The sequence below is a fragment of the Molossus molossus genome, unplaced genomic scaffold (assembly GCF_014108415.1).
Source record: "Molossus molossus isolate mMolMol1 unplaced genomic scaffold, mMolMol1.p scaffold_m16_p_22, whole genome shotgun sequence".
Taxonomy (NCBI): domain Eukaryota; kingdom Metazoa; phylum Chordata; class Mammalia; order Chiroptera; family Molossidae; genus Molossus; species Molossus molossus.
In genome coordinates, this window is record NW_023425358.1 from 27,383,207 (window position 1) to 27,408,374 (window position 25,168).

General features: G+C 49.0%; 1 protein-coding gene across 2 annotated transcripts in view; it reads left to right on the top strand.

Annotated features, from left to right (window-relative positions):
• Nucleotides 1–25,168, top strand: part of GCN1 (GCN1 activator of EIF2AK4) — a 59,249-nt gene that overhangs the window by 13,896 nt on the left and 20,185 nt on the right. For both annotated transcript variants that reach the window (XM_036276253.1, XM_036276254.1), the window contains exons 9-37: nucleotides 43–151; nucleotides 960–1,034; nucleotides 1,300–1,428; nucleotides 2,167–2,217; nucleotides 2,559–2,657; nucleotides 2,870–3,043; nucleotides 4,317–4,469; nucleotides 6,282–6,374; nucleotides 8,043–8,118; nucleotides 8,269–8,428; nucleotides 9,889–10,078; nucleotides 10,175–10,299; nucleotides 10,990–11,168; nucleotides 11,447–11,540; nucleotides 12,718–12,831; nucleotides 12,950–13,148; nucleotides 14,512–14,667; nucleotides 15,132–15,313; nucleotides 16,864–16,944; nucleotides 17,597–17,740; nucleotides 18,616–18,743; nucleotides 18,879–19,068; nucleotides 19,276–19,346; nucleotides 19,981–20,146; nucleotides 20,478–20,672; nucleotides 21,718–21,964; nucleotides 22,336–22,457; nucleotides 22,798–22,912; nucleotides 24,169–24,348. In XM_036276253.1, the coding sequence (XP_036132146.1) occupies nucleotides 43–151; nucleotides 960–1,034; nucleotides 1,300–1,428; nucleotides 2,167–2,217; nucleotides 2,559–2,657; nucleotides 2,870–3,043; nucleotides 4,317–4,469; nucleotides 6,282–6,374; nucleotides 8,043–8,118; nucleotides 8,269–8,428; nucleotides 9,889–10,078; nucleotides 10,175–10,299; nucleotides 10,990–11,168; nucleotides 11,447–11,540; nucleotides 12,718–12,831; nucleotides 12,950–13,148; nucleotides 14,512–14,667; nucleotides 15,132–15,313; nucleotides 16,864–16,944; nucleotides 17,597–17,740; nucleotides 18,616–18,743; nucleotides 18,879–19,068; nucleotides 19,276–19,346; nucleotides 19,981–20,146; nucleotides 20,478–20,672; nucleotides 21,718–21,964; nucleotides 22,336–22,457; nucleotides 22,798–22,912; nucleotides 24,169–24,348 (3,997 nt within the window). The remainder of the gene's footprint in view (nucleotides 1–42; nucleotides 152–959; nucleotides 1,035–1,299; nucleotides 1,429–2,166; nucleotides 2,218–2,558; nucleotides 2,658–2,869; nucleotides 3,044–4,316; nucleotides 4,470–6,281; nucleotides 6,375–8,042; nucleotides 8,119–8,268; nucleotides 8,429–9,888; nucleotides 10,079–10,174; nucleotides 10,300–10,989; nucleotides 11,169–11,446; nucleotides 11,541–12,717; nucleotides 12,832–12,949; nucleotides 13,149–14,511; nucleotides 14,668–15,131; nucleotides 15,314–16,863; nucleotides 16,945–17,596; nucleotides 17,741–18,615; nucleotides 18,744–18,878; nucleotides 19,069–19,275; nucleotides 19,347–19,980; nucleotides 20,147–20,477; nucleotides 20,673–21,717; nucleotides 21,965–22,335; nucleotides 22,458–22,797; nucleotides 22,913–24,168; nucleotides 24,349–25,168) is intronic.

The following is a 25,168-nucleotide window of genomic DNA, read 5'->3' on the forward strand; positions in this document are numbered from 1 at the left end:
GTGCCCATGAGGGCTGGGTGCTTGACTCCTTTCTCATTGTAGGATAGCTGTGCCCCTCTGCTCCGATATATGTCCCACTCGGAATTTAAGGATCTGATACTGCCCACCATTCAGAAGTCCTTACTGAGGAGTCCGGAGAATGTTACAGAAAGTAGGTTGCTGCCAAATGGGACAGTGGGTGGGAGACAGTTGCCTGATAAGCAGCATCCCTGAATCTTGGCAGCAGGAAGCGCTGGGGGTGGGGGTGAGGGATGCGTTTACTGTTTACCTTTGGGACTTTGGGAGAGAGATCGGGGGCCCTTTCAGAATATGTTGAAAATCCTGGGCCCTCTTCTAGAATAATGCACAAAAGTGTATCAGCTTAGAATACTGCATACAATTTTAGAGGTCCAAGAATCTTCTGGAGGCCAATTAGTTAAGAACCTCTGTTCTACATTAGCCGGTCAAGGGTACATACCTGGGTTGTGGGTTTGATCCCTGGCCCTGGTCGGGGCCATGCAGGAGGCAAGCAATCTATGTATCTCTCACATTGATGTTTCTCTCTCTCCCCCTGCCTTCCACTCTATCTGGGAATCAATGGGAAAATATTCTTGGGGAATCGATGGGAAAAAATAACAAAACCAAACAAAACTAAAAAGAACCTCTGCTCTAGATAGTTTGAACTTGGTGTAGAGGTGGCACTTGAAGCCATAGAATACGAGGGTTGAGTCTCTGTCCTTACTTATCCTGTTAAAAGGTGTAGGGGTAATGTTGGAAGGACACTCTTGCTGATTGGAATGGGGCAGTATACAGCTTTACAGCAGAGCTTTGGGACAAAGGTATAACCACTCATGTGGTCATGTAGAGATGAAGAGTGGTCATAGTTCTGTGTGTCTAGACAGCAAGCCTGATGGTATTTGTAGGGCAAAAATGGGTGTTATATCTGAGACCAACATGGTCAGTACTTTCTGTTCCCTTAGCTATTTCCAGTCTGCTGGCATCAGTGACTCTCGACCTCAGCCAGTATGCCCTGGACATCGTGAAAGGACTGGCTAGTGAGTATCCGGACCCCTCTCCAGCCCCTAGAATGGCACCTTGGGTTTTGTTTGTACTTGTCCCAGTTACTATAGAAAACGGGGAAGGCAACACTTCAGGTTAGAAATGAGGCTTTAACCTAAACTACATTTGCATGGTTCTTCCCTGAGATCCTTTATGAGAACTGGAGCTAGGATTAATGAGTTGGGAACATGCAAAAGACAAAGATAAAAGCCTGGATAGTCAGCTCTTGGCAGTTTCTGAGCAGCGGCTGTCTGTGTCCAGGTCAGCTGAAGTCCAACAGTTCCCGCCTGATGGATGAGGCCGTGCTGGCGCTGCGGAACCTGGCCCACCAGTGCAGTGACTCCTCAGTGATAGAAGCCCTGACCCGGCACCTGTTTGCTATCCTAGGAGGTGAGCAAGCCTTTGGGGCCATGGGCATGGCTGAAGTGTGGCCCCCGACGTTCCCCCTTCACTGGGACCTGCCTGGGACTTGGTGCTCTAAGTTTGCTCATGGCAAGGCTGTGTGGCCAGGAGGACGCTCGAGGTAGAATGTGAACATGTGAAGTGACCGAAGCATGTGCAGGGCAGTGCAGACGAGGGAATCTCAGTTTTATGTATTTATTTATTATTCTTTTTTAGAAACACCTCTTTATTTACTTACTTATTTTTGAGAGAGAGAGAGAGATCGACTTGTTCTTCCACTTACTGATGCGTTCATTGGTTGATTCTTGTATGTGCCCTGACTGGGATTGAACCTGCAACCTTGATGTATCAGGACGATGCTCCAACAAGCTGAGCTACCCAACCAGGGCCTCAGATTTATTTTTTTAAGTGTGTACACTATCTTTGCATGCATAATGGGAAAAAAATAGAGGGAAATATACCAAAATGTTGATAATGTCTTTGGGTAGTGTGGAACATGGGTGATTTTTAAATGTCTTTCTTGATATTTTGTCTGTTTTTCAGACTTTGTCTAAGAACATATTACCATTTTAGTCGGAAAAAAAAAAGCTAGTAAATATTATTCAAAACACAGCTTCACAATAGAAAGGCTACTTCTGGAAGCAGAAACTGTCTTGATGTCACACATGATACCCTTGGGAAATGTGGCAGATGTGAACTTTGAATCTTTACCATCTCTCCTCTCAGGCTCGGAGGGAAAACTGACTATCGTAGCCCAGAAGATCAGCGTCCTCTCAGGTACAGAATTTCTCCACAGGCCCTGGGAAGGGCGGTAGAGCTGTAACGTAACTGGTGGTGAGGCGAGTCCTCCTTTGGATCTGTACTCCTGGGACATCCTGGGACATCCCAGCCTGGCTCCCAGGACTGTGCTACCTGCCTGCTTGGCAGGCGGGCCCTAGTGAAGCCTAGTGGGAGGCCTGGCTTCTGTAAAAGGCAAGGTGTCTGGAGGGGGCATGGAGGTGGGTCAGTGAGGCCACAGAAGAGGCATGGTGCTGGGGAGGAAGACAGCTGCGGGAAGACTTGCGTGCTGGTGGCTTTATGCTGATGAGGAATTGAGCAGGGGGTCTCCTGCCTTCTAGGGATCGGGAGTGTCAGTCATCATGTGGTGTCTGGGCCTTCCAGTCAAGTCCTGAATGGGACCGTGGCTGAGCTGTTCATCCCATTCCTCCAGCAAGAAGGTAATTCTGTGCAGTATGGTGAGGATCGGCCTGGATCCATGCTCGACCCCGGTATTCACAGTTGGAGCCTGCCATGAACCCCCCCTGAAGGCACACCCGCTCCGAAGCATCACTGCCGCTCCCTGTACTCCTGCTTGCTTTCTGTGCTGCTGGCTGTGATTTGACGCAGGTCTGAGATGTTGGACTGACTGGACTTCTGCTTCTTACCCTAGTTCATGAAGGCACCTTGGTGCACGCTGTCTCTGTTCTGGCTCTTTGGTGTAATCGGTTCACCACGGAGGTGCCCAGGAAACTCACCGAATGGTTCAAGAAAGCCTTCAGCCTTAAAACCTCCACCTCCGCAGTAAGGCATGCCTACCTGCAGTGCATGCTGGCCTGCTTCCGAGGTGAGCTGCCTCCCATCCCCAAAGAGGTGACTGAGTTTTTAGGGATCATCACTGTTTCATGCTTTCTCTTTCACTTCAGCTTACATTTGCATTATTTCTTCCTGAGTCTCTGGGAGCATCAGCTTAGTCATCCATAAATCCCAGAATCAGAGCCTAGTCTTCATAACAAATTCTGGCTTCTCCCCCTTATTAGACCTTTAAAGGACAAAATTTTATTCCGAGAGGACCTAGAGCCAGAACAGGACTTAACTCTAGGTTATCTGAAATCATGGAGAAATGATTCTGATAGGACTGCTTTAAAAGGTCCAGTTTATATTAAACTTTACTCTGGACCTACAACCCCTGCCCTTGCTTCAGTGCTGATAAACCTGTCCTTTGGGCACAGGCATTACCTCCTTCCCAAACAGCTCAGGGAAACTCAGATCTGTTTAGGAGCTTGATCTCAAGGAAAAAATCTCTAATGTTGATGTCCACCTCTGAGATAGGCTTGTATTTCTTCTTTTAATAGTTTAAACTTAGGATGAGCTGTGTTTAAAGAAATGTCTGGGAGATTTCGGAGCTGTCTGTAGCGAGGGACGTCCTCTGTGCAGTCCTGTACTCTTGTCAGCTGCAGGTTACATGCTATTGATCAGCCTTGATCTCAGATTGGGTTCTAGAGAGCAGGGACTTCGTTTAACCTAGTCTCTCAGCTTGAGCTAGTTCTGCTCTATGCTTTTAAAATAAACATGATATAAAATAAGCCTTTGAAATAAATATTTCTTGGATTCCAATCCACGATATCATCTGGATGCAATACTTGTTTCATTATGAGATGTTCAGATATACCAGTTTAGTAATTACATGGGTTTAGCTATAGTTGTAACAAGGTTTTACTTTTTTTTTTAATGGGTTTAGTTCATAGGTGAACAGATCGGTTGTGGTTTTGGAATTTGGGTCCAGAGGTCGTATCATATTGGGGAAGAGCCCCAGAAACAAATTGGTAGGCTTGAGGCTCTCTCTCAGGCCTTGGACCACTCACTTAACCTCTCTCGGTCTGTTTCCTTATCCATCTAATGAAGAGCTGCACTATTGGATTAGTAAGGCTCCTCCTAGCTCTAACTTGATGGTTGTAGAGTTTGATTTCCGCCCCAGATTCTGATTCCAGTTCCTCCTGACATTTCACAAAGTAGCTGAAGGGTTTTAGTCAGCCAGTTCAAACCCGGGCGGATAGCTCCTTTCTCAAGGAGCTCCCAGGATCAGGATGTTCTGTAAGGTGCTGGTCCTCTCTCCACAGGTGACACGCTATTGCAGGCCCTGGACTTATTGCCCTTGCTCATCCAGACAGTGGAGAAGGCAGCCTCCCAAAGCACTCAGGTTCCTATAGTCACTGAAGGGGTCGCCGCAGCCTTGCTGCTCTCGAAGCTTTCGGTGGCTGACTCTCAGGCTGGTAAGAGTCAAGAGATGTCCGGGAATGTAGCAGACAAGGGCCTCTTTCTGAGGCTTTGGGAGGAGTATTTCAATATTTAGGATTTTACAGAGTCAGTTTGGCCACTTAACTGAATTGGGTCAGCCACAGGGCAGCTTGTCATCTTCTGGGATGAGCCTGAGTCACATTGGGTGATGGGAATTCAGCCAGGGCCTCTGTCACTGTCCTATCCCTGTTGCTCCAGTGCTATGGAATGGGGTCCGGTAGATAATGCACAGGCTGACCTGGTGTAGTAGTGGGACTTACTTTTTAATTGGTTATACATTTATAGGATGTATAATGAAAAGTTTCCCTTTCAGCCAGCCTGTTTTCCAGCCACTAAGTTCCCCTTCCTGGACAGTTATACCAGTTTTATCTCCAGAGATACTCAATTTATCATCAATCAAACATGCTGGGTAATATGCTATACATGCCATGTTGTGCACTGAACAGAACTTGGAAAAGATTCCAAATGACTACAACAAAAACAATCTCTCGTTCTTTTTTGTGGCTATGTGGTAGTCTATACTTTCTTTAGTCTTTTTTTTTTTTTTATCTTCACCCGAGGACATTTTTCCATTTTTTGTTCAGATAGAGTGGGAGGGAGAGAGAGAGAGAGAGAGAGAGAGAAACAGCGACGTGAAAGGGACACATTGAGTGGTTGCCACCCGCATGACCCAACCAGGGCTGGAGACAAACTGCAACTGAGGTACGTGCCCTTAGTGGGAACTGAACCTGGGTCTTTCTGGACCACAGGCTGATGCTCTAACTGCTGAACCAAACCGGCCAGGGCTCTTTAGTCTTTTCATGTAGTATTGTGTGCCATCTGTGTATATGACAAGGCACTGGGCTACCTGGGGTAGGGGTGGTTTCCTCGCTTCAGCAAATTTCAGGTTGCTTTACTCTAGTGGGAGAGACAGGATGCAAAAATATATCTGTTGTTTAAAGAAAAATGTGGTATGAATATAGTTTTTTTAAATCCTTACCTGAGGATATTTTTTCATTGGTTTTCAGATAGAGTGAAAGGGAGGGAGAGAAAAACGTCGAAGTGAGAGAGACACATCAGTTGGTTGCCTCCTGCACTACCCCAGCCAGGGCTGGGGATCAAATCACAACTGAGAGGTACATGACCTTGACTGGAATCGAACCTGAGACTCTTTGGTCTGTGGGTTGACACTCGTAACTGCTGAACTAAACTGGTCAGGGCATGAATGCAGTTTTTTTTTTTTTAAACATAGATTTTATTTTTTTTTATTTTTATTTTTGGTACGTGCCCCCAGCGGGAACTGAACCCGGGACTCTGGTCTGCAGGCCGACGCTCCAACCGCTGAGCCAAACTGGCCAGGGCATGAATGCAGTTTTGAAGGATGGATTGCTTTTAGTTTTGGGGCTGGGTATCAGGAAAGTCTTCATAAAGGAGTGAGCCCGGAAGGCCAGGAAGGATTTTACCAGCTGGAAGGGTTCAGACCAGCTCATCAGTGAAGGGCAGGGACAGCACCAGGTGTGAACCTCAAGTCTTTCAGCCTGGCACTGGACTAGGTGGGAATTCCAGATGGGAAGCAGCTTGCCTGGCCTCCTGTGGGCAGCAGGGGCTACTGAAGGTTTTTATGTGGGTGATGATACCGGAAGCACTGGTCAGTTCTCAGGCTAGGGAGGGCAGAGAGCCTCGTAGTGAGCTGTCCCTGCGGTTAGAGGGTCTGTCAGCAAAGCCAGCCCCGACAGCTTCAGGATGGAGGGACCAGCCCTGGTGGCTGTGGTGAGTTATGTCATGGGGTGACCTTTTGTTTCTGACAGAGGCCAAGCTGAGCAGTTTCTGGCAGCTGATTGTGGATGAGAAGAAGCAGATTTTCACTTCTGAGAAGTTCCTGCTCTTGGCTTCAGAGGATGGTGAGTTACTACCCCCTTAGTTGAACTCAAGGTTGGGACTAAATCTCACTGGAGGCTCTTCAGAGAAGACTCTTCCCTGACTGCCTGTTGTTTTGACCAGTCAGCTTTGCAAAAACCTGGACCAAAGTGGTCTGGCCAAGAGCTTGACTGTCATGACAATGAATTTATTCCTGTGAGGTATGGAGAGTTAGGGATATGGGGGAAGTGGGAGATCTGTAGAGACAAAGTGCTGATGGCTGTGGAACTGTGATATTAGGTGTAATTATAGCTGATTGGGTAATTGGTGCTGTCTTAGAGGTTTTCTTGTATTAAGAAGCAGCTGAGGCGGTCTGGTGGAGTGTGATTGGCTTCTCTCCCCCTCCAGCAGACACAAAAACTACCGTTTTCTATTCTGGGAGAGAGGGAACAGTTGATCTTTAAGTGTATGTTTAAAATTCTGGGTAGTCTTGGGGGGGTCTGTTGCTAACTGGTGATTTGAAAAGTTTTTTGACTCATAAATCACAACATCCTATTACTGAGTTACAATTTTTAGTCACTTCTTATTTTATTTTATTTTTATTTATTTTTTATCCTCACCTGAGGACATTTTTCCATTTTTTGTTCAGGTAGAGTGGGATGGGGAGAGAGGAACAGAGAGAGGGAGAAACATTGACATGAAAGGAACACATTGAGTGGCTGCCACCCGCACAACCGACCAGGGCCGGGGACAAACTGCAACCGAGGTACGCGCCCTTAGCGGGAACCGAACCTGGGTCTCTCAGGACCGCAGGCCGACGCTCTAACCGCTGAACCAAACCGGCCAGGGCAGTCACTTCTTATTTAAAAAAGAAAAAAGTTTTGTCTAGGAAATACATTCACATAATTAAGAAACAAAAGATCCAAGAGACACTGAAATTTATACTCCTGCTTTGCTCTCAGGCCATCCAGTTTTCTGACCATAGAGAGAACTAATTTTATTAGCTTCTGTGCATCCTTGATATATTTTCTTTTAATACTTTTTTTTTAAATCCTCACCTAAGGGTATTTTTTCATTTATCTTCAGATAGAGTGGGAGGGAGGAAGAAGAAGAGAAAGGGAGAGAGAGAAACATTGACGTGAGAGGGACTCTGTGGCTGCCTCTCGCACGACCCCGACCAGGGCTGAGGATGAACCGCAACTGAGGCACATGCCCTTGGTCGAAATTGAACCCAGGACTCCCTGGTCTGAAGACTGACGCTCTAACCACTGAGCCAAACCGGCCAGGGCAGTAATTTTTATTTAATTAAAACAAAGTGTATACTTTTCCTTATTCCACACACGTGTTCCTAGTAAGCAAAAATAAAGAAATTTTAATGAACTGTCACTCCACAGCTAATGATGATGACACATTTGAGGGTTTATTTTCCAGTTCTTTCTGGATGTGTTCTCTACTTTGAAAACAATTCTGCCTCCCAGCCGGTGTGAGTCAGTGGTTGAGTGTCAACCCATGCACCAAGATGTCGCTGGTTCGTTTCCCGGTCAGGGCACATGCCCAGGTTTTGGCCAAATCCCCAGTGGGGGGCATGCAGGAGGCCATCAGTGGATATTCTCTCCCATTGATGTTTCCATCTCTCTCTCTCCCTTCCCCTCTCTCTAAAGTCAATGAAGAAAAATAAATAAATAAAAACAATTCTGTTTCTCTCCCCCCAGCCCTGTGTACCGTGTTGCACCTGACAGAGAGACTTTTTCTTGACCACCCACACAGACTTACCAGCAGCAAAGTTCAGTACGTAAGGCTTACTTACCTTTCCCCTGGGCCAACCGAAGTGAACCTGGCAGGAGCCTGAGAAATGGGGTTGGGTCGGGGTCGGAGGGCTGGCTATGGAGAGCCTTGCACTCGACCTTCTGCCAGGACGGTCCGTCCCTGTCCTTGCAGGCAGTACCACCGGGCTCTGGTGGCGGTGCTCCTGAGCCGCACCTGGCATGTGCGCAGGCAGGCCCAGCAGACAGTTCGGAAGCTGCTGTCCTCTCTCGGGGGCATTAAGCTGGCATATGGACTTCTGGAGGAGCTGAAGACTGTCCTCAGTTCTCACAAGGTGAGGGCATTTGGACTCCAGAGCTGGGGCTTAGACCTGCTTCACCAACCTGCTTATGCCATGGATTTCGGATGCCCTGCTCTTGGGCTGTTCTCCCTCACTTACTCAGACTCTTTGATTCCAGAATCTTCTCCCTTGCCCTTAAGCTCTAGGAACACCTCGTTCGTGTATACAGTTGACTCTTGAACAGGGTGGGGGTTGGGGGCACTGACTGCCCTCACAATCAAGAATTCGAGTATAAATATAGTCGGCCCTCTGCATATGTGGATTCCCATATGCAGAGTTGGCCCTTGAATAACTGAACAGTGTGGTTTGAAGTGTCTGGGTCATTCGGACTGTTGGAGTCCAGTTGTGTAAGAGTGGACCTGTGCAGTTCAAACCCATGATCCTCAAGGGTTGACTAATTCCTTTTCCTTTTCAAAGACTCTTTCCATGCTTTTTGATATGTAGCTCAAACTTTTTATTCATTTTTTTTGAGGTTAAAAAAATAAACTGATGATTGGAGAGTGAGGAAGTGAGAGGGAGAGAGAGAATCGTTGATGTGAGAGGGAAACATCAATTGTTTGCCTCCTACACGTCCCCCTGCTGGGGATTGAGCCTGAAACCTGGGCATGTGCCCTGACCAGGCATGGAACCGGCAACCTTTCAGTGCATAGGACAATGCTCAACCAACTGAGCCACACCGACTAGGGCAACTGTTTATTCTTGAATAAATGAATAACAGTTTATATTTTTTAAGTATTTTATAATTTTTAAAGCATTTTCTATTCATTCTTTTTTTTTTGATTTTTCACAGTGTCTTTATAAGGCAGATAAGCTTGCTTGGCCTGTGTGGCTCAGTGAATTGAGCGTCGTCCCATGGACTGAGAAGTCCCAGTTTGATTCCCAGTCAGGTCATATGCCTGGGTTTCAGGCTCGATCTCCAGTGCGGGGTGTGCAGGAGGCAGCCAATTGATGTTTCTCTCAAATCAATGTTTCTGTCTCTTCCTCTCACTCTAAAAAAAATCAAGGAAAACATTTAAAAGGCAGAGGCTTACGGTCCTTCTTTTTATGAGTTGTTCAGGGTTCCAGGAGCTGACATGACTGGCATAGGGCCTCTCAGCGGGCGGGTGGCAGACCCGACTCCTACTTCAGTGCTCTGTGTGCCCTGCTTCCCTCCCTCCCCGAGCCTGCTAGAGGATGTGGGGCTGTGACAGATTTGTGGTCTCGGGTTGGGTCTCCTGGACCAATTTCTGTTGCCTTCTTCCCCCACCTCTGAGCTTTTTAGGTGCAAAGTACCAGGTGCTTCCTCCTTCCAGGCACATCTCACTGCCTGCAGGTCCCAGTGCAGGGAGCTGAGCATCAGTCTCCACTCTAGCATGGACCCCTGAGAACAACATGAGTGAGAGGCAGCTGTGTCCCTGTGTGCCAGGCCTGCACAGGGCTCCGCGCAGAGGGGCTCACATGTTGTCTTCATGCAGGTGCTGCCCTTAGAGGCTCTAGTGACTGATGCTGGGGAGGTGACTGAGGCGGGCAAGGCCTACGTACCTCCACGGGTCCTGCAGGAGGCTCTGTGCATCATCTCTGGGGTGCCGGGGCTGGAGGGTGACATCACCAACACTGAACAGCTGGCCCAGGAGATGCTGATCATCTCCCATCACCCATCCTTAGGTCTGTGGCTGGCATGAGTATGGGAGGGGCTGGGCTCTGTTGAGCAGGGTATGAGTGACTGAGCAGAAGGCCTCAAATCGCTCCCCTCCTTTTCAGTGTCAGTACAGTCTGGACTCTGGCCAGCACTTCTAGCTAGAATGAAGATTGATCCTGAAGCCTTTATCACCCGGCACCTGGATCAGATCATTCCCAGGATCACCACACAGAGTCCCCTGAATCAGGTGATTGGCGCGTGAGTTGGTTCTGACCTCAGGTCACAGTGCAGGAAGTGGAATTTAAAGAAACAGGTGAAAGTGTGATGAAATGTGGGTTTGGACCCTTGGGTTGCTACTGATGGAAAATGCAAACTGGTTTGAGCACAAAAAGGAACTTACTACCTCATTTAACTGTTATGTCCCAAGATCTGACTGGACAGGGACTCAAATGTCATTCTCAGGACTTTGTAGGTGCTGCCTCTTTTACTCTCTGTCTCTTTCATTTATGTCTTGCCTCTGCTTTCCATGATGTGGGCTCTATTTTCCAACAATTTTCCCCTTTCTGGTAGCAGGACAGCTGCTGGAGTTCCAGGCTTACAGCATGTTCTCCATCAGCTCCAGTGGAAGGGGCTTGCGTTTTCCAGTCATTTCAACTGGCATGGGGTCTCACTGCCCCAGTTGACGTGACTTGGGTCCTGTGCTCGTCCCTGGGCTGGTCCTTTTGGTCGGGGTTACATGCTCACCCCTGGAAGGTAGTAAAAGCTTGCTGAGAAGGCAGGCACTTGCTGCAGCTCCCCACTCCAGTGGGTAATGCTCAGAAATAGTGGGCAAGGGCAAGAAGAAGCGAAGTCAATTGCCAGGGGCACTTAGGCAGGTGGGACCCCTTTTCAGTGCCAGCTTTGGTGCATACTGACTGTGTCTGTGTTTGCCTGGCAGTCTTCCATGAACGCCATGGGCTCCCTCTCTGTCCTGTCCCCGGACCGGGTCCTTCCGCAGCTCGTCAGCACCATCATCGCTTCCGTGCAGAACCCCGCACTGCACCAGGTGACACGGGAGGAGTTTGCCATCATGCAGACCCCTGCTGGGGAGCTGTATGACAAGTCCATCATTCAGAGGTGAGGCACCACTTAGGCAGCAGCCTTCGTTTTCTTGTCTATAAGATGGAGACAGCACCTCCTTTGTAAGATTGTTGTGAGGAGTGAATGAAACTCTCTCTCTATTCGTGGACAAGTGCCTGCTGTTCCAGGCATGTGCTTTAGCAAGAGCGTGTTGAGCATTCAGCACTTCCCAGTGCATGCTACTGAAAAGCTAGCTGGGATGTCATAGTTGGCGGGAGGCTGACGGGACGGGTGGCTGTCTTGAAGCTGACTGATCACCTGCTCTGCTGTTTCAGTGCCCAGCAGGACAGCATTAAAAAGGCGAACATGAAGCGAGAGAATAAAGCTTATTCCTTCAAGGAGCAGATCATAGAGCTGGAGCTGAAGGAGGTGAGTGCATGCACACAGGGTGCTGGCTGAGCTTGGTGGCCTCAGGCTGGTGGCATTTCCTGTTGCTCGTATACTCTTCCCTTGGGTCACTCCGAAGCCCATGGCACACTCCTCTGATACCTCCTGCCCATTCTGGGTCCTCCTGCCCTACCCTTTCTCAGTACCTTTCTCCACTCCACACTCAAAGAAAAGAGATTTCTCTCTTCTGGGTGCCGGCAGCACTTCATACATTTTCTTCACAGAGTGGTGTTGCTTGAATTCATGCCTGTCCACACAGCTCCTTGAAGGCTGGGTCTTTACTCCTCATAGCAGGCACAGGGCCTGGCACAGTGCAGCCTCTGGGAATCGTGATTCGATGGCTGTACTCAGCGTGTGACAGGACATGCGGTGTGCTTTCCTACCTCAGAGCCTTGCTTTTCCCTTGGACTCTGGGTCTGGGTTCTTCTTGTCTTTCACATCTCAGCCCACATGTCCATATCTGCTTCTCAGAGTGGTGACCACCCTGCCCACCCTATCCAAAGTAGACCTTTCTGCTCTTCTTTGTTACTACGTGTCATTCATATTCTTTTTCTTTTCTAACATTTGCCTGATCTGAAGTCGTTTTGTTTACGTATTTGGTTACGTGTTCGTTGTCTGTCTTCACCCACTATGTTGTGCTCCGTGAGGGCAGAGACTTGGTCTTATCCCTCCCCCGCCCCCCGATATCCTCAGCATCTAGAACAGTGCCTGGCACAATGTAGGTGCCCAATCCATACTTGTTGAATGAATGAGTGCTTTGTTGGCCTTTTCCAGCCTTAAGCTCTTACTGGGGTAGAGAGGGTCTGGAGGGAGGGGTGGGGCCGGAGGGGAGGCTGAAATTTTGGTTCTGAAGCTGTGTGGACCATAATGCCCTTTTCAGCACATTGAGGGACCTTTCATTTCTCCAAGGTATGAAAAAGGCCTTCCTTGTGTTTGTCAGTAGAGAATCCAGTGAGAAATTGCTTCTCTACTGCTGTGTCTGCTGTGTAGGAACCAGGTGGCTATGGACTTTGTGGGAGGTGGGAAGACCACATGTGGGTTTGGGGGCCCAAGTCATAGACAGAGCTGACATGGTGCTGACTTCAGAACCAAGCTCGCCCTCTGGTGGGGAGGGAGGTCTGTTCTCTAGAGATGGAATTGCTTTGCTCATTGCCTTCAGGAGATAAAGAAGAAGAAAGGCATCAAAGAAGAGGTGCAGCTGACCAGCAAGCAGAAGGAGATGCTGCAGGCCCAGTTGGACAAGGAGGCGCAGATCCGGAGGCGGCTGCAGGAGGTGAGTGGCTGCTGCAACCACATGTCTGTGAGTGAGTGTGCGGACGGCCAAGGTATGCTCCTCGCTGCACTGGGGCAGGGCCCCGCTGACCTACTTCCTGGGGCGACTCTGTTTGCAGCTGGATGGTGAGCTGGAGGCCGTGCTAGGACTGCTGGACACCATCCTGGCCAAGAACCCGTCTGGCCTGACCCAGTACATCCCTGTTTTGGTCGACTCTTTCCTGCCCTTGCTGAAATCTCCCCTGGCCGCTCCCCGGATCAAGAACCCTTTTCTGTCCTTGGCTGCCTGTGTCATGCCTCCTCGGCTCAAGGCTTTGGGTCAGTACTTGTTTGCTGGCTGTGAGCAAGGTCCCAGGCAGGTTGGGAGGTGGGTGGGGGTTGCCCCTGAACACTGATGGAGAACCATGTGGTGACTTGGCTACTGACTTGTTTCCGTATGGAAGCTGCCTGGGGAACCTCTAGCTGCATACCCCTGGGAGTGACATAGTGCCTCTCTCTCCTGTTTTATGTCTGCTGTGCCTTCATTCTGAGGCCCAGGGTTTAGATGTTAGTGTGATCTTTCTATAGCAGATTTAAAACAGAAGTCAGAAATTCAGTGGCAGTAGGGGTGGTCTGGTGCCATGTGGCTGGTCAGTACAGCCCAGAGCTCCTGAGCAGCCATGGGTCAGAGATGAGAGGCCTCTGTGATTTTTAGCGTTCTGTTCACTGAAACAAAGATCAAGTAGGGTGGCTGGGAATTGAGCAGACTTACTTCCTAGCCTGAAGGGAATGTTCCCATGGGTGTGGCTGGACTCTGGGCACCATTCTGAGTGAAAATGAATTCTGGAAAAAAGAGTCTGACGGTTGCCAGAGGGGAGGTGAGTTCGGGGCCTGGGTAAAAAGGTGAAGGGGATTAAGAAGTACAAATTGGTGGTTACAAAATAGTCTCAGGGATGTAAAGAACAGCATAGGGAATACAGTCAATAACATTGCAATTACTGTGTATGGTGCCATGAGGTACTGGAAATATCAGTGGGAACGCTTTGTGAAGTATACGTGTCTAACCACTATACTGTACACCTCAAACTAATCATATTGGATGTAAACTGTAATTGGAAAAAGAAATATGTAAATGAGTCTGGAAAGCTGTTCGAGTCCGTGCAGATGGAGGCCGCCAGAACTGTAACCTCGTGGGCTGGGCTTCTTGCTTGGAAGGTGGGAGCGCCAGGCTGATAGAGCTTTGCTCTTGGCTGAATAACCCTTGGGTGGCTCATGCCTCCTCGAAGCATACTTTTTTTTAAAAATCCTCACCCAAGGATAGTTTTCCATTTATCTTCAGGTAGAGTGGGAGGGAGGGAGGGGGAGAGAGAGAGAGAGAGAAACATGGGTGTGAGAGAGACACATTGACTGGTATGTGCCCTTGATTGGAATCGAACCTGGGACTCATTGGTCTGAGGGCTGATGCTTGCTGAGCCAAACCAGCCAGGGCTCTCAGCATACTTTTAATTTTTTAGTGTCAGGACAGCTTCTTGCCTGCCTAACTTTTGGTGCTGTCATGAAGAGGAAATGAAAGTTTAGGTCAAGGATTTTTTGGCACAGCAGAATTGATTCCTATATTAAGTCAGAGGGATGTGGCATCTCTGCACTGGGCCAGATTCTTCGTGTCTGTGTGGGTCATCCCTTGCTCTTGTCTTGGGTATAGGCACCTTGGTGAGCCACGTAACGCTGCGCCTGCTGAAGCCAGAGTGTGCCCTGGATAAGTCATGGTGCCAGGAAGAGCTGTCGGTGGCTGTGAAGAGGGCAGTGACCCTGCTACACAGCCACACCATCACCAGCAGGGTGGGCAAGGGGGAGCCAGGTAAGGACTGCACAAAGGACATGAGGTAGTATGAGCTGGTACAGGGAGTGCATGAGCTACCTCACCCTCTGGGGCTTCTGGGGGCTGTGGCCATTGGCGAGTCTTCTCCTTCCTTGGCCTTGGTTTCCTCGTCTCAAAATGGTGGGGTTGAACCAGATGGAGGATTTCTGAGTCCAGTCCTGTGAGTATCCTGTGAGTCACTGCAACCCCCATTGAAGGTTTACTTTGTCACTGCAATCTACTTGTCTGTTCTAACTCTCATTCTGGAGCTGGGCAGTGTTTGGGGTGGGAACAGGATTGGCTTTAGAACTGGGCTACCAGCTGTCATCCCAGCCGTCATACCATGGGTGTCAGAAAGGGTCTCCAACCTTCCCCCCTGCCCACTCGCCCTGAGGTTGGACACTGAGGCACAGTGTCTGGTGCCCCGCCCTGCCTGCAGGACCGTATCTGCTTGTTGCTCACAGGTGCCACGCCCCTGTCCGCGCCGGCCTTTTCCTTAGTCTTCCCGTTTCTGAAGATGGTGCTGACTGAGATGCCCCACCACAGTGAGGAGGAGGAGGAGCGCATGGCTCAGATTCTTCAGATCCTCACTGTCCATGCCCAGCTGAGGGCCTCACCCAGCAACCTGCCTGGGCGCGTGGATGAGGTTGGCAGGGGACTTTAGCTGTCCCTTTGGCTGGAGGGGGGTTGGGAGGTGGGCTTTCGACACTTCCTGGCCCATTAGCAGTTCTGGTGAGACAGCGAAGCATGTTTGTTTATAAAGTAGCAGCCTTTGGTAGGAGAACCCAGATGTTCTCTACAGTGCAGTTGTCAAGGTCTGAAGAATCATACAGATCTCTTGTGTTTGGAGTTTCTAACTTGAAGAAGTTGAAGGATTTTGCATTAATTTATTGTGTTTTATTTCTAACGCAGAAGACAGTACTGGCCACTCTCTCTCTGACTTGCTTATGATTATGAGATCAGGTCTCGTTCATTGAGAGGTTTTCTCTCTAATAGATTATGTTCTAAAAATCTGCCAAAATAATGCATGTGTGTATATATATATATATATATATATATATATATACACACACACACACATACACATACATACATATATATATATATTTTTTTTATCCTCACCCGAGGACATTTTTCCCCTTTTTTTTTTGTTCTGGTAGAGTGGGAGGGAGAGACAGGAACAGAGAGAGAGAGAGAGAGAAACATCAATGTGAAAGGGACACATTGAGTGGCTGACCACCCGCACGACCAACCAGGGCCGGGGACAAACTGCAACCGAGGTACGCGCCCTTAGCGGGAACCGAACCCGGGCCTCTTGGGACCGCAGGTCGACGCTCTAACCGCTGAGCCAAACTGGCCAGGGCTGCATGTATATTTTTAAAAATTCCAACAATACAGAAGCAAAAAAGAATACAAAAAAAGAGTGGCCACTTTCTAGAGGTAACAGTTGCTAACAGCTGGGTATATATCCTTGTGGGCCTTTCTTGATGCACACACAGAACTCATACTCCCACATGCAGTGCAGCAACAATGGACTATACTGCTTCTTTCATATGGCTGTACTCTGGGTTTCCTGCCACAGTGCCTGTGGATCTACTTTACTGATTTTACAGGCTGCGTGGGATTTAGTGCTGTGGGTGCACCAAGTTTTAGGTAACTACCCTGTGATAGATATTTTTAGGTTGTTTCTAACTTTGCTTTATTTTGAACTGCGCAGTGGTATGCTCCCTTGTACATATATGCCCCTTGCACAGCCGTGTGAGCATTTCCGTAGGGACAGATTCTTAGACATGGAAGTGCTGGGTGATGTGTGTGCTGAGCTCCACCCTCACTAGGAGTTAGTTCAGCCTCAGATAGTATTCATCTTGCCAACAATGACTGAAAGAATGGTACCTCCTTTCATTGTTTGTTTCTTTATTTACTTGTAAAGTTAAGTGTCCATATGTTTATGGGTCAGTTGCATTTCATATCCTGTGAATTTCGAGGTTTCAGAATTAATTTGTTTTTGAGTCCCTGAGGATCATGATTCACTGGGGTTGGCTATGTGGGTTTAGTTGTAAACCTGATGGGGTTTCTATAGTGGAGTTGGCTATAAGACCCAGAATACTCCAGAGTGGGCAAGAGGATGCTGCTTCATGGGCTTGGTTACAGCTCTTCCCCACAGCCTCACCTGACTTATCTGCTCTTCTGTCCTAGAACGGCCCGGAGCTGTTGCCTCGTGTGGCCATGCTGCGCCTTCTGACTTGGGTGATCGGGACAAGCTCTCCCCGCCTGCAGGTGATCTGGTTTTCAGTTAATAGACTTACCTTTGAAGACCTACATGTGGCTGTTGCTGTGACTCTGTGACCCTGACCACAGGTCCCGGTATTTGGGGTTTAGGCCTAGTTCCCTTTCTCAGCCCTCGCTTTTGGACTTGAGCAGAAGGGCTGCATTTAAGAACCAGCCAGACAGCCCTGGCCGGTTTGGCTCAGCGGTTAGAGCGTCGGCCTGCGGTCCGGAGAGACCCGGGTTCGGTTCCCGCCAGGGGCGCGTACTTCGGTTGCAGTTTGTCCCCGGCCCTGGTTGGTCGTGTGGGTGGCATCCACTCGATGTGTCCCTTCACGTCGATGTTTCTCTCTCTCTCCCTTAGCTCTCTCCCTCCCACTCTATCTGTACAGGAAATGGAAAAATATCCTCGGGTGAGGATAAAAAAAAAAAATAAAAAAAAAAAAAGAACCAGCCAGACAAATCTCAGCTAGTGAAGGGTTTTGCTTGGGTCCTGCCACTGGCCTTGACCTCGAGCTGGGGTCTTAGCTCTGGCTGGGCTGTGGGGTGGGTGTTGACAGTTCAAACCCCTCTCTGGGTTCCTAGCCCATCACCTGGCCTTCTGTCTGACTATAGTAGTAAATAGTTTGCTGAACTGAGCACAATGTATTGATGTTTTTCATAGGTTCTGGCTTCAGATGCCCTGACCACCCTGTGTGCCAGCAGCAGTGGCAAGGATGGCTGTGCCTTCGCAGAGCAGGAGGAGGTGGACGTGCTGCTCTGTGCCTTGCAGTCCCCGTGTGACAGTGTACGGGACACTGCGCTTCGGGTGTGTGCTCACTTTCTTGCAGGGCCCCGTGGAGTCCCTTGTGCAGGTGTTTGAGCTGGTGGGGATGCCTCAAATTCGTACTAGTGTGTTTTGGAGGCACAGAGAAGAGGTCACATGGTGTGGGTCGGTGTTCTAGGAATCCGAGTGACTCAACAGTTTTGCTGTATGGCTGTCTATTTTTCTTCACCTAATTTGTAAGCTGCAATGTGGATCTTGGTACTTTTATATGACAGCTATAATTTATAGGATTAGTTCATTTCTTCATCCCACCACCTTCTACGTGCCTTTTCTTGGGATTTTTGAACTGGAAACTAAAGGATCCCTTTGGAGTCAGGACAGTGGTTCCTGAGTGCCAGTCTGTAGCTTCCTGCTATTGATCAGTGACAGAGTTTTCATTGGTCCTTGGTAGATTCTGGAAAACAGTGGCAGTCTGGTAAGTTTTTCTTAAAGACAAAACAGAGAGTGTCCTTTTTTTTTTGAGTTTTGTCTGTCTGAATATTTAGAGTTAAATTTTCATGTTTTACGTTAAAAGAGATTCTATCACCACATGCCATCATTTCACAAAAGAAGGGGTATTTAAAGAGACAGAGCAGCTAGTGAGTTGGGCTGATTGATGGCACTCCCTAGACCAGCGATGATGGAAATACTTAAACCCGTGCTGTCCAGTGCAGTAGCCACTAGCCCGTGTGCAACTATTGGGCACTTGAAATGTAGTGCTGAGGAATTATAGTTCACTTTAATCGATTTAACTTTGAAGACCCACATGTGGCTGGTAGCTACATCTTGGAAAGCACAGCCCTAGAGGGAGGTGAGGAGGCAATTCGGGGTCTTCTGAAAGGTTGTACCTCACCCAGTTCAATCTTACTCCCCTGCAGGGACTGATGGAACTCCACATGGTATTGCCAGTGCCTGATACCGATGAGAAGAATGGCCTGAATCTTCTGCGGAGGCTCTGGGTGGTTAAATTTGACAAGGAGGAGGAGATCCGGAAGCTGGCTGAGAGGTGAGAACCATCTTGGGAAATAACTGGACCCAGTGTGCTCAGCTTACAGTGAGAGAAGGCCTGGGTGGTCGGATTTGAAAGGGCGGGTACTATTGATGCTTGTTTGACCAGTTCCCACCCTTTGGTCTGTGGCAGGCTCTGGTCAACGATGGGCCTAGATCTGCAGCCGGACCTCTGCTCCTTGCTGATTGACGATGTCATCTATCACGAGGCAGCTGTGAGGCAGGCCGGGGCTGAAGCCCTCTCCCAGGCTGTGGCACGGTACCAGCGACAGGCGGCTGAGGTTATGGGCAGGCTCATGGAGATTTACCAGGAGAAGCTCTATGTGAGTAACCTGTGCACCCTGAGGTGGTCTGGATGGTGTCAGAGTGGATCGGACTCTGCTCAGCCTCTGACTTGCTCTAGGCAGGAGTCTTGGAGCTCATTGTGGCTCAGGGTGGCTGTGACTGGTCACAACTTCACACTTGGTTGCTGGCTTGCCCAACTTGGTCGGGAGAGTGTTGCAGTTTATTTATCAACTTGTTTGTTGCAGCGGCCGCCCCCAGTGCTGGATGCTTTGGGACGAGTTATCTCAGAATCTCCTCCAGATCAGTGGGAAGCCAGGTATAACAGCTGTTGCAATCTTGTTCCACTCAGAGCTGCCTGAGAGGTAGCAGGTTGGCTGGGCTGGGTGATGTGAGGAGGCAGCACAGATGAATTGAACGGTGGAAGGAAAGGATAAGACTCCCTTCTGAGTCAGAGAGAGTGGAATACAAGTGCTGGCTTCTGTCATGCTAGCCAGGTGGCTTTGGGCATGTCTCCTTTTCTCTAGGCCTCTATGTCTTCAGAGGTCTTTGAGGACCTTCTTACTGCTCTGTAGCTAAAAAGAATAGTAGCACTTTGCCTTTGTAGAATACGTCCATTTCCAAGTGACTTCACGTCTTCCTTTACCTCTCTTCTCCCACAACCTGCCCTGGAGGTAGAAGGGTAGGCATTGCACTCATGTGGGGAAACAGAGGCAGAGTTGGTCACTCTGTAGGAGGGAAACTTGGGCAGATGGTAGGTTTTTGTTTGACAAGTGGACTGTTCCAGACCATTGTGACCAGTGGGTAAGTACTGGCCAGTGGGATTATGCTACACTCTGCCCTAAAAAGTGGTGTTTGCAACTCTCTCCTTATGACTTATCCTAATAGATCCAGCAGCAGAGGAGGCCCCTGGCCAGTTCTCGTTCCCCTGACTCCCTCCCATTGTTTCCTAGGTGTGGCCTGGCTTTGGCCCTGAACAAGCTTTCCCAGTGTTTGGACAGCTCTCAGGTGAAGCCACTCTTTCAGTTTTTTGTCCCTGATGCCCTCAACGACCGAAACCCGGATGTCCGGAAGTGCATGTTAGATGCAGCCCTTGCCACACTCAACGCCCATGGGAAGGTAAAGATTTTAGCCACTGTGGGGCTAGCGCGAGGGTGAGCTGAACAGTGGTGACACAGGGAGGCTGAGTGCCAGAAATGCTGGCACAGCACTTACCCTGTGGAAAACTCCTTTTGCGTTTATTTTGAACCAAAAAGACCCCTAAAGGGAATTAAATTCTTGCAAGTCTGCTGCAGTCCTGCCAGAAAACTGGAAAGCTGCTGGCATTCTTGGCGGGCCTGTCAGGATAGCTGTCCCAGAGCAGATTTGGGCTTGTCCCAGAGGCAGAGACTGTCATCCCCAGACATAGCCTGTAGGGTTGATGTGAAACCCTGGGTGCACTTGCTTTTAGGAAAATGTCAACTCACTGCTGCCAGTGTTCGAGGAGTTCCTGAAGAATGCACCCAACGATGCCAGCTATGATGCCGTGCGGCAGAGCGTGGTGGTCCTGATGGGCTCTCTGGCCAAACATCTGGACAAGAGTGACCCCAAAGTGAAGCCCATTGTTGCCAAGCTCATCGCTGCCCTCTCCACCCCCTCCCAGCAGGTAACTGCCACCTGAGGCCTGACTGTAGGTAGGCAGTGGGATGCTAGGGACGGAGTTGGGTAGCAGGTCTCTGCAAGGACATGTCCCCTTTCAGGTTTATAGTCAAGAGCACCCCTGAACAGGGAGTTATTTTGTCACTTTGTTCTGGTAGACCTAGATATTTTTATTTATTTTTTACTTAATTTCTAACAGTCTTTTTTTGCATTTAGTATAAATTTGGCATTGGGGGTATCTTTGTATAACGGTTAAAAAAACAAAAACAAAAAATGGCTAGCTGCCTCTTACATCAATCTTTTTTGTGACTTTCTCTCTGTGTTTATTACATGTTTCAGGGGCCTTTTAATGCAGCCTCCAGGCCACAGTGGAAGGACTTTTTTTCTTTTTTGGAAAACACATTTACGTTTATTTTCTGTGACTTGCATTTTGGACCATCCAAAATGTCCTCATCCAAAATGTCCTCATCAATACAGATTCACAAAATTGTGGTCAAATAAGTTGTCAGAAACCCTACCTGTAAGGGGTCTTGCCTGGGCCCTGGTAGCAGGATATGTTGCTGCTCTCGAGTTGGGCTTAATGAACTGAAGCTGGAAGGCAAGATTGCCGGTGTCTTTTGGTGCCACTCAATTTGGTGCTGGCCCTGTCAGGCCCAGCCTGATATCCCAGGGACTTTGGCAAGTTTGAAAACTGGGAGATAAGGGCCATTTTTATGGAGGCACAAGTAGCATGCTTTTTTCTGGATCTTACTCTGTGAGTGGGTTTAATCTTCCTGGAGTTTCCCACCTACCCAGGCCTAGGTTCTCCCTTTAGACCAGAAATAACACTGTAATGGTCGATGTTCTTGTCATTAACAGATGTAGTGTGCACCCTGATGGGGTCCACGTCACGTGTGAGTGTGTAACATTATTTACTTTTCTGATGCCCTGTGTTGTCCAACAGGCAGTGACTGAGATGAGGCTTGGGGACATCTAGTGGGGAGGTGCTGCGTAGGACTGTGTCAGTCACCAGGAAAGGCTGTGATTCCTGATGGTGCAGGCCCTTCCCTTAGGTCCAGGAATCTGTGGCCAGTTGCTTGCCACCCCTCGTGCCAGCCATCAAGGAGGACGCAGGAGGGATGATCCAGAGGCTGATGCAGCAGCTGCTGGAGTCAGACAAGTATGCTGAGCGCAAAGGGGCTGCGTACGGGCTGGCAGGCCTGGTGAAGGGCCTGGGCATTCTGTCGCTAAAGCAGCAGGAAATGATGGCAGCACTGACTGATGCCATCCAGGATAAGAAGAACTTCCGCCGGCGAGAGGGTGAGTGTCTCTGAGCTCGGTCCCCACAGTTGCCCAATGGCAGACGCTGGCCTTTCCTTCCCCTCTGAAAGGTGGTGTCTGTGTGTGACTCATTTTATTTGGTCCTTGCTGATGTGGCCTGGACTTTCTAAGTCAGCAATATCCTTAGCTGAGTGAGGTTTTGCCTTTCTGGCTGTTAGTGCCAAGAAGTGACGCATGCTCCCCATTGTCCTCCCCTTTCTGCTCAGCCATAGCCGTGCTGGTGGGGGCGGCAGAGAGTGCTGCTCCTTCATCGGGCAGCCACTTCGGTCCCACAGCTGCCCTGAGTGTTTCCAGAGGGTGAGGAGGTGGCAGGGACATTGTCCTAGTGGTCCTGCCTTCCCCTCCCCCAGGAGCCCTCTTTGCCTTTGAGATGCTCTGCACCATGCTCGGGAAGCTCTTTGAGCCGTACGTTGTTCACGTGCTGCCCCATCTGCTGCTGTGCTTCGGGGACGGGAACCAGTATGTGCGTGAGGTAAGTCCTGAGGCTGAGTGGGAGGCCTGCTGCCGCTGGTGTGAGACTCAGCAGGCCTTCTGAGCTGGTGTAAGGGAGGACCCTGCTGCCAGAACCCCTTCCCTACCTTGGGCCCCAGTTATTGGTATGGACTCCCCCGATTTCCAGTGAAATACCTAAGCTGTAGGAAATAAGAAACCGTGTCACCCTTCCTTGGCTGTATCTTCAGGCCCCGGCGCAGGGTCTGACACAGTAGACTCCTCAATAAGTGCTGGTTGCTAGGGCAACACTCGGTCTAGAGTCAGGCCTTGACCCTTGCTTGAGCAAGGAGGCCCCTGAATGTCTTCTCTCCTCCCTTGAGGCTGCAGATGATTGTGCCAAAGCTGTGATGAGCAACCTGAGTGCTCATGGGGTGAAGCTGGTACTCCCCTCCTTACTGGCTGCCCTGGAGGAGGAATCCTGGAGGACCAAAGCCGGTAAGGCCGCTCTCTTCTGTGTTTCAACTTCTTTGTCTCAACTTCCTGTCCTGAAAACTGCCCTCAAGGTGTTCCAGGTAGCCACACCTTTGTCTTGCTCCCCAGCCAGGGATGGGGCCAAGGCTGCCATTAGGCAGCCCCATCCGTCAGTAGTTTGTGCTCTTTACTTACATGCAAAGAACAGGCCTCTGACAGAAGCCACATCCCCAAATCAGGAAATCCCAGAGCTTTAAAGCTTTAAAACTAGCCTTTAGCTAGCTTTGTGACTTTTAAAGCTTTCACCTCCATTAAACCCCTTTTAAAAGATGTAATCTTGCCCTGCTGGTGTGGCTCTGTGGTTGAGCACAGACCCATGTACCAAGTGGTTGCCGGTTTGATTCCCGGTCAGGGCACATGCCCAGGTTGTGGGCCAAATACCCAGTTGGGGGCATGCAGAAGGCAGCCAATAGATGTTCTCTCATCTATGTTTCTGTCTGTCTGTCTCTCTCTCCCTCTCCCTTCCTCTCTCTCTAAAATCCATGAAGATTAAAAAAAAAAAAAAGATGTGCCCTGGCCAGTTTGGCTCAGCAGTTGGAACGTTGGCCTGTGGACCAGAGAGTCCCGGGTTTGGTTCCTGCTAGGGGCACATACAAAAAAAAAAAAAAAAAAAATGTAACCTTGCCCAGCCAGTGTGGCGTAGTGGATTGAGCATCGACCTATGCACCTAGAAATCGCTGGTTTGATTCTCGGTCAGGGTACACGCCCAGGCTGTGGGCCAAATTCCTTGTGGAGGGCAAGCAGGAGGTGGCCAGTCGATGTTCTCTCTCATCGATGTTTCTGTCTGTCTCTCCCTCTCTCTTCCTCTCTCTCTAGGGTCAGTAAAGTAAAAAATTAAAAAAAAAATCAAAAACATATTTTTTTAAAAGGTAATCTTATTTGGAATCTTAATATGCAAAAGAGATACAAACAGAGCTATTCTGGTTTGGGGAGAGTCCAGGTCTAGGGTCCTCCCACTTGGCTTCCCCCTGGATCTTTCAGGCTTCTGGTATAGTTTGGAAAATCACATATCTAAATCAGTTTCTTCGTTTGTGGATGAGGAGACTGAGGCCAGAGTAATTGAGTAAATTGGTTTTGGGTCATATCCAGGACTAAGTCAGTTCTCCTTGCTTCTGATCTTTGCTGGAACCGGTCTGCAGAGGCTGCCTGGGCAGTTAGCCCAGGTGACCGTCAGCCTGTGCTGAGTGATTCCACACTGCATGTGTGTCTGCTATCTGCAGGGTCGGTGGAGTTGCTTGGGGCGATGGCATACTGTGCTCCCAAGCAACTGTCGTCTTGTCTGCCGAACATCGTGCCCAAGCTCACGGAGGTGCTGACTGACTCCCACGTCAAAGTACAGAAGGCTGGACAACAGGCACTCAGGCAGATTGGCTCCGTCATCAGGAACCCGGAGATCCTGGGTATGCCTCTCCCTCAGTGGGCCATGGCCCCAGTTTCTAGAACCTTCTGTTTCTGGACATTGCAGTGACCATGCATCCATTCAGTAAAGTTTGCCCTCTGAGGACAGATATGTTCACAGTAAAATAAACTCTAAATTCCGGGAAACCTTTTTTCCTAGAATAATAAAGAAAAAGTAGTTTGGAAGTAGTGGGTTTTCCTGCTGGTCTAGAGCAGTTGTCATTGACTGGACAAGTGGGGAAACGCAAGTCACTCACTGGCTCAGAAGCACCTTGATTGAGAGAGCCCTGTGCACTAAGTTGAGCCCTGAGGTCAGCAGAATTGAATGATAAGCTCTGGACCATGTCAGCATCATTCGAAGTGTTAGGGTCTTTGAGAACTTTCTGATCTCATTCCAGGAGACCTGTGATAGAGAGAAAGGTTAGGGATAGGTTAGTCCCCTTAAATGTGCTCTTTAGTATGGTTCTTTCTTGAGTGATAGGAAGAAGTTGATTTTTAGAAACAAAACCTAGCCAGCCACCTTGACTAGGACTTCACGTGTCAAATTTTAAGCTTTAGCATGGAGCCTCAGTGCCCATTCAGTGTAGTTCAGCTGGGTATTACTAGATTTTTTTTTTTTGTTAAAAAAAATGATGGGATTTTTTGTTTGTTTTTGTTTTTTAAGGGATTAATAGGTATACTTGGGTTTTTTGTTTTTGTTTTTTTTTTACAATGTCTAACAGCCCTGGGGATAGCTAAGGCCCAGAACAATCTCATCTCTTCCAAATTGGTAGAAATGCCTTCATTCTGAGAATTCAGCCTGAATTTTTTTTTTAATTGAGA